Genomic DNA, 8,535 nt, shown 5'->3' on the forward strand with positions numbered 1-8,535 from the left:
TTGGCTGGATATTGTACTGAATATGGGCTCTCCCACTACAGGTATAAAAGTTAAAGCTGTGCACTATTAGAAAAACTTGTAGTACTGCTTAGGGACTACAAGCAGGGTTGCCACATTTATATCTGTATTTTTCTTTAAAAATATCTATATATCTGCATCTCGGGCCAAAAAGTCTGTATCGAGCAAACTCAGAATGTTGGATGGGAATATTTTTACCTGCAGAATATATTTAAACAAAATCATTTTTCTCTATGTGATGTTTATACACGTTTTGTCAAATTTATTTTTTAAAGTATTCGTTTATTTAATATAAGCATTTCCTCCTTGGTCTGCAACGTAGCTATCAGCTTTTGAAATTGAGATCATTAGCTTAGAGGCCATGCAATTTCTATTTTCAACTATATATTAAAAGTATGCGTTCTAAATAAGCAGAAGAGTGTGGATTTATTAAAAAAAATATTCACAAATGATCTGTAACGGAAACATGATCCCGCCTATAGTGTTGTTCAACAACTCAGACCAAGTTGAGTCATTTGTTTCAATGAATCGTCCGTTCATAAAGTTTTTTCAAGCGTGCGAAATTCGTTAGATAGCCCTTGTCAGTCAGTTACTGCTTCAAATTTGGGAAATTGACGCATCAAATCGTTTAAATTTTCCAATTTCACGAACGATTTAAGATTATCTAAAGCTACCGTTTTTATAACAGGATCGGTGGTCGAAACGTTCATTTTCGCGCTTCGTTCAAGTCACATTCCACTTCTTCAGCATCGATACCAACATAATTCTAATGTTGTTAAATTTTTACAAAACTTTGAAAATCGTATAATAGACGTTTCCCGTCGGACCTTACCCCCTATTTTTATATTTTTTCTTCGAAGTACTTTGCATTCAAAGATTGATAGCGTTAAAATCAATTTTTTTTCCATGAGTATTAAATTTAATTTTTTGAAAAGTTGAAAATGTATGAATATTGAATATTTTTTTCACGTTGCATGAATGTTGAGTTTAAAAATTTACGTTCTTGCAGCACTGCAAAATATTATTCACCCCAACTTTTTGGCAACATTGTAATTTTTGACATGTTCTTGGTACTGGAATTTTTTCAACAAACCAAGCATCGTTTTATTTATGTCGTTTTCGTTTTCGCGGCGTAGCTACACTCAAACGACACTTTTGACACCGAAAATGTTTTATTTGACTTTTCGGACTACCCTTTTTCTGTCTCTCCCTACACTTTTTCTGTCGCTGACGACACCCGAAAAAAGCAGAGTGTACTGTAGGAAGTTACCAACACATTCACACGTATGTGTCAAAACTGGTTTGTTTTGGTTTTCGCTCCACGTGGTAAAGTGTCAGGTAAATTTTTTCTCAGCACATTTGCGAGATGGACATATGAAATGGAAACGAGACAAAATGACGAATGCGATAATGACCAAAACAAAACGAATTGACAGCTATCCCATTATTACGCATACCAATGCAATGACACTGAAATGTTTTTTTTTAAGCTGCAAAGTATAGCACGGAAAAAGTGTAGCTACACCGCGAAAACGAAAACGACATTACTGTGCAAAAACTTCTGCACGCAAATTAAAATAACACATTGCCTGACAAAATTCTTTCGGAACTGCCCCGAAAAAGTCTCTTCGCAACTCGTGAAATAACGAGACTAAAACTTATCTCTCGATTCGGAGGTATCCAGCATCCGTTCAGTAAGACTGATTCGTTCCTGCTGCGACTGTATTTCCTCTTTTCAGAAAAAGTGGCAAACTATCCTCGAATTCTTTCAGCTAGGACTACTAGGACGAATTTAGACGACGACGACTAGGACGAATTTAATAAAAACCTCGAGACACTAAATCTACTCCATCAGAAGAATTCCCAATATAATTTGCCTCGTCAACCAAAGTGTAACTTTGTCGTTATTCATCAACTATCATTCTATTTATCACCTTCTAAACTGATAACACTAAATCCACCTTCGGCAATCAAATGTGCAAATAGTTTGGCAAGATTCCTTACCTATGCTTGCTCCAATGCATGTATGCTCTTCAACCGATCGGCGATCATATTCGCAAAACTTTTGCGAAAACGCACTATAATCTGGATTGTAACTCTTTTCGGACAAACAGTAAATTATGACCGTGACCATCACTCGCTGATTTTTGATGACCAATCCGAGAATCCTATCTAACACTCATCCGTATCATTTTATCACCCGTACTCATTCGTTGTTCCCGGTCCAGATAATGCAACTGCTACTAAAAAGCTTTTTCGTTGCCCTTTAAGGTGAAACGGGATTGTGGCCTTTTCCTATACAATTTTTAGGTTAGAGTTCTTTTTACTTCTGTATTTTGATCGTAAAAAATTCGGCTTCCACTAAATAAATAGCACTCAAATCGCTACTTCAAGCATGCAACAGTTGTGAAAACAATTGATCAAAGTTTCATGTACGTAGTCTTATAAATCAAGAAAAAATTAGATTGCAAAATTCGAGTTGATCGCGACCACGTCCCGTTTCACCTTAATGCAGATCCTTCTGTACCAATTCCGAGGGGTGCGACACTAAGAGCTTTACCAAAATTAACAAATGCTTATTTCAGTTTGCCGATACTGGCAGCTCTTATTTAAGTTCGCGGGATTTAAAGATCCTAAGAAGAGATAAACTAAATTTTCGATGATAAAACAGTTTTGCGGGTTCTGGTGGTTAGCCCTTAGACCAAAAATAAGAGTGCTGTCTATACGAGATCGAAAGCGTAAAAAATATTACGAAACTAGACAACTACTGTTCAAGATTGTATTTCAATAAATTTTGAAATTATACTCGGAAGACGGCCAAACGGGTGTCAAAACGATCGAAACCAAACAAAACTATTTTGTTAGTTATCGGCTATTGTGAGGACAATGTTTCCGTTAGTCAGATATGTTCGTTTCTTATACATATACCAGAAAATGAAAATCGCACTAAAAATATCGTATAAAGAAAAAGAACACACAATCTAAATCGCGCAAAAAAGGGTCACATGACAACAGATCTCGCTGTAGTTTTACGCAGATAAAATAACGTTGTGAATGATTATATTGTGATGCATATGGATTTTATTATGTAGGCAATGGGGCTTATTACGAGAGTAGCAATGGGCGATCTTCGAAAAAAAATCGATTCTCCTGCATCGATTAATCAGAATTATTAAAATCGATTCATAAAAAAATCGGGCCTGAAAAATCGATTTAGCCAAAAATCGATTTTTTTGGTATAAGCTTTTTACGACCTTTTTTGGCTATATTTATGGAGATTTTGTTTTGTTTGCGTTTTCTGGTTTATCAATCATGTTCAACGAGTTTTCGTTCACAACATCTACTAACGATACGGCTTTTTTAGTTTATTGCCATCTTCTTTTACCGCGTGTACTCTTTGGCGGTTTTTTTCTACTAAAAGTTTTCGCTGTCGCTCATCCCATAGACCATTTCACGAGACGTTTGTGAACTTGATTCATGAACAAAATTTTGACAGAAAGTTTGGAACCGCTGACATAATGCACGTGAAAGCATCATCAACATCAGCAGGATCCGTGACACCTGTCAGTTCGTGAAATGGTCTATTGTTTAGGATGCACTAAGAGCAATCCAAACCTGTATAATTGGGTTGTTTAGCTAATTCAAATCGTGATTTAAAAAGCGAAGGATAATGATAGAATTTTTTTTAAATCACGTTTTACTTAGAAAATTCAGATCTTTCAGATGATAGAAAAAACTGATATAGCTGAACAACCCAATTCATAAAAAAATCGGAACATCCGCTGCACAAACTCAAATAAACAAAAATGGCGAGCGCGACACCATGCTGAACAGAATGCAGCACGGCATATACACGAACATTTAATTCAACTTTTGCAATATTTGAGTTAACGAGTTGAAAAATAGGTTGAGGTAGCAAATGTGAAATAATGTTGGCTAATATCCAAAATGGTAAATTCAATATCCAATGCAATGCAAAATTTCAGCTCAATCGGAATTCAGGAGTATTTGGTCTAAATTTCACTTTCTCGACTTCTGAAGAAAAGCACAGTTTGTAATAGTTTTTTTTTTGAGCCAAATGTCTTATGCCTTTATCACACTATAGCAGATATCACGTGATATCGCGTATCTCGAACATACATACATCTAGTTTTCACGAAAAGTTTGGAGTATGGGATTTGAAATCAAGATGAGCAATATTACATCATGTGTACGGGTTATTAGAAATGTATAAAACGTCGAGGTCGGGTGTTATCCGAAAAATCGAAATTTTGCTAACTGTTCGTGAGGGCTAAACATTGAACACTACTTCTAAATAAGACTGTCAAAGTCCATTGCCACCCCAATATACACCAATCAGTTAGTAATGATTGTATACAATACATATATGTTAAACTTTCGAGGCGGTCTTGTGGTCGGTAATTTATATTCAGTTCGAGGTGCAAATTTGTCTCGTCGTTCTTTTCATCTTCGCTAGGGATGAGGGCTTTCATCTGGATTATCCAGATTTTTGAACATGTATCCAGGTAAACAGCTTTGATGTCCAATTATCCAGATTTTTCATGGATGATCCAGATTTTATCCAGATTTTATTTTCTCTGTTCCGCAAAAAGGTCATCACTTAAATTTTGGCGCGAAATTTTGCAATTTTGTCACCACAAATTTTGCGTACCCCAAGACTTTTATCCGAAAAATTAACCTTTCACCCCACGAAATGACTGCCAGATTTTTTCCAGATTTTTATTTTGCCTTTTCCAGATTTAAAAAAAAATGACCTGGCAACGCTGTCAGTTCAGAGCCGCTCTTGCAAAAGAGCCGTTTCACCCACCACTAATCCTTGATATATTTCACAACGCATGCTTATTAGCCAAATTTCATACGGGTTTGTCTATTGATGTCGCGTTTACAAATGCAAAAAATGGTTACTGCGTTAAAAATACTGGAGGGACTTAAGTTGGCTGCGGATTGTTCTTTTTCAACTCGACGACAAGGTTATCCAGCTTCACTGACCTACAGAAAACGTCAAAATGGGCAGCGTGCCATTACCGTTCGTGGAAAGCTGGATATTCTGGAACCTTGTGGGGGTGGTGACATACTCATGAAAAAAGTTGTCATGGACGTAGACAATTGTTTGAACCAACACAAACATTTGAAATGCGTTTTTCTCGGTTTCATGTCTACTGAACTTTAGTCCATTTTTCAACTATGGTCATCCCGGTAAAAAATTGACACATTTTTCAGATCAGTGTCCGAGTTCCGAGCACACACTTCTTCGGAGAGAAGAAAAAAAAATTGTATACTATCAATAAAGAAATTTTCTTCTCTTCAAAAAAAAAAGTGTTCTCGGAATTCGGCCGCAGATTACTATTCTATTAGAGCAAGCCCACTAGTGGCTAAATTGAAGTTTCTAAAGCTAGTTTGGATACTCCCACCATAACGCGGCAACCGCACCGGGAGTTGCTATGTTGGTTTGGGAAATAGCAATCCCCACCTCGGGTAGTAGCGAGTTATTAAATTTGGCAACGCGATAGCAACGAGCCGATTCGTTGCTATTTGATGAAATGTCAAACTGTTGTTTTTTTTGTGCCCGATAGTGAATGTTCGTAATAATATTACGATGAGTGTTTTGAATGCGGACTCAATTGGTCGGCCTCGGAAGACGAAGTGTTTTGCCTCGCTTGTTAAACACGTCGTAGGACGCAAGTGTCGGCGTGAACCACTACTCAATTTTATTTCCGATTGAGCTGAAATTTGGCACAGGGTGTTTTTTCGGGCAGGTAAACATTTTATATAGGTTTTTTATTGAGATGACCATTTTGGTTGGCATTTTGGTCTGCAACTTAAACGATGCGGAAAGCTCAAATCCTCCCAAGATTGGCCAATATTATTCAATAAACCTGGAAGGTTTAAGCAAATCTGCTTGGGAGTATTACCAACTATTTTCCCGTTTCGTTCGATCGTTGTATAAAAAACCACTTATCTCCTTTACCGCTGTTTCAAAAACAACCTTAGATGCGTTCGAAAGCGGCGTTGGGAATGGTCATCGGTATAGACCGTTGTTAAAACGCTGGATGGCACCTTCCTCCGTATGGCGATTTTTTTGGGTATTTACTAGGCTGAGAGTCGCCCCGAATCTTTCCAAAAACCATTTTCTTAATCGCGTACAAGGAAATTTGTTTTGCGAAATCACTTTCTTCATCACTAGAATCAATCAAATAATCGAAAACAATTTACGCGTTCTATATTTAAGTTCTTTTTGGCGGCAAATTTTCAAATAATAATAGCAAACTGTGGGAACCGAGACAGCATGAAATACAGAATACAACTAATGCCAGCTTTCAGTAGAATAGTCATTTAAGCCAACTTTGCAGGACGTGCCCAGTTTTAAGGAATTACTTTAAATAAACATATAAGGATGAAAAAATTTATGGCGCACAAGTATAAAAATCTGCAACAGAATTATGCTATCGATAACTTGGGAGAACGGAAACAAAATTAAAACAAAGTTATGTGAAATGGAGGGAGCATTTTGTGAAGTAGAAAGAACGTAGATCATTCCGGAAACGATTGACTGACGGATAAGTTGGTTATTACTAGATCCGCAAAAAATATGCGAAATACATCACAAACAAACATTTTGCCAACGCTGGCTAGTGACGGTCTTCAGAAATTGGCAACTGCCGGTGTGAAAAAGAAATAGTGGAATTGGTAATCCCCATTAGCAACGACCGGTGCGAAAATCGGTTGCTATCCAAAATAGCAACGGCCAGCGTTGTGAAAATAGCAACTCAAATGGCAACTCACCGGTGCGCTTGCTCTTAGATCACTATTCTCTTCAATCCGTTTTGCACACATTTATTTTTCAGGCGAAAAAAAAACGATCTCGCCATCCAAAGGATCGATTCAGTAGAAGATCGCGCACAAAGAAATCGATTCAAAAAATCGATGAATCGACCCAAAAAGATCGATTTTGCAAAAATCGGATCGATCTTGCCCATTGCTATACGAGAGTCACTTCACGGTGAAATGACAACCGTAATAGGCACGGTGAAAGTGATTCCTGTTTGATTTGCACGCGTCTTTTTTCACCGTGAGATTTTTCACTTCGTTGTCACCGTGAGGTGACATCCGTAATAAGCCCCAATAACCCGACTGCGTCCATTCTATAAAAATTCTAAAACAGTTGATTCAACATATTCTCAATTTGTTGATTTTCCAATCTACACAAATGCATTCACTGCCTTGAAGCAAACATCACAACTTGTTTGGTTGTATGGAGAACAATATTAAAAAACATGAATCTGTATCAATAACGTTGTTAGAGGGAAACTATCAATTAGTTCTGGGATGTCATCTCCTAATTTAATTAAATTTTCAAACTAAGTGATTTAATTTATTGAAAGCGATCAATGTAGTCTACTGTTGGATTTGTGTAATATAAAATTCCTACATCTACTACAGGTTTATTTAAATGTGATACATAGTAATCGATGCTTATCGAATCGAATTCATTTTCTACATTTAGAATGTAATCATCGTTAACGCGTTCAAAACTGAATGAACTACCTATCAAATTCAGCCCTCTAGGACGCACGTTTCTTTGTGGATGAATTGAAATGGTTGTCAATGAACAGCTTCTGCCATCAGTAAACCTAAATCCGAATGCTTTGTATACCACTAGGCGGCCTTCATTATTCAGCAATACGAATTCACCTAGCTCAACATCTTTCAGGATTTCATTTTCGTATCTTATCTGTCGGTCGATTGTAGTTGGCTCTTGGAAATGGAGCGTCCTATCAGATGACAATTTTTGAAAACCAGTACTAAGCATCCATATAAAAGTACGTTTTTTACGCACACCACTTTGTTGTTTCGATTTCTAATTCTAAAAACATGTTTGAAGTTAGCTGAATTTTTAAGTTGTAACTCTTCACCAATATTGAGAAATAATTCAGATGCTTCGTATATTTCCTTTCCTTTGAGCGTTTCATTTTCATTCAAAACGCCCACAAATTCAAAATTTCCGCAACTCAAGTCTGGCTTCTGCTTTGGCCTCCCTAATATTATGGTTTGCTCGAAGCATATTTCTGAATGATGAAATCCCAAATCAGTCAATGTGTGGCAGCCCTGGCTTGTTTTACAATATTCTGTATATCAATATTACTAGGTAGGTCGTTTCTCACTGCAACATTCAAAAAATTTGTTCTGGGAAAGTTGAATTCATGCTGACGTCTATGGATTATGTCTCGTTTCATTTGGATTCTGTTCAATCGCGACTCAAACCCCTGTATCGTGAAGTTCACAACAGTGGACTCAGTTAAAGTAAATGATCGAGCGTCACGAAAGATTCCTTCACATGTCCGGCTATGTAACATTGTAACCATGAAGCCTAGACCCTCGCTCCTGCAAATTAAAATGTATATGATTAGAGCATGAGCATTGATCTCAAGGCCCCAATATGTGTTTGTTGTTACGCAATTCTCTATTGTTTTGAATTTTTTGATACTTCTATATATA

At 37.0% G+C, this 8,535-nt stretch overlaps 1 protein-coding gene across 1 annotated transcript in view; it reads right to left on the reverse strand.

Moving 5' to 3' along the window:
* Positions 1-2,225, reverse strand: part of LOC129725627 (39S ribosomal protein L52, mitochondrial) — a 35,479-nt gene extending 33,254 nt beyond the window's left edge. The window contains exon 1 of the mRNA XM_055681672.1: positions 2,023-2,225. Coding sequence (XP_055537647.1) covers positions 2,023-2,152 — 130 coding nt within the window. The 5' untranslated portion in view covers positions 2,153-2,225. The remainder of the gene's footprint in view (positions 1-2,022) is intronic.
* Between the last annotated feature and the right edge of the window lie 6,310 nt (positions 2,226-8,535).

Source organism: Wyeomyia smithii, chromosome 2, assembly GCF_029784165.1.
Source record: "Wyeomyia smithii strain HCP4-BCI-WySm-NY-G18 chromosome 2, ASM2978416v1, whole genome shotgun sequence".
NCBI classification, from domain to species: domain Eukaryota; kingdom Metazoa; phylum Arthropoda; class Insecta; order Diptera; family Culicidae; genus Wyeomyia; species Wyeomyia smithii.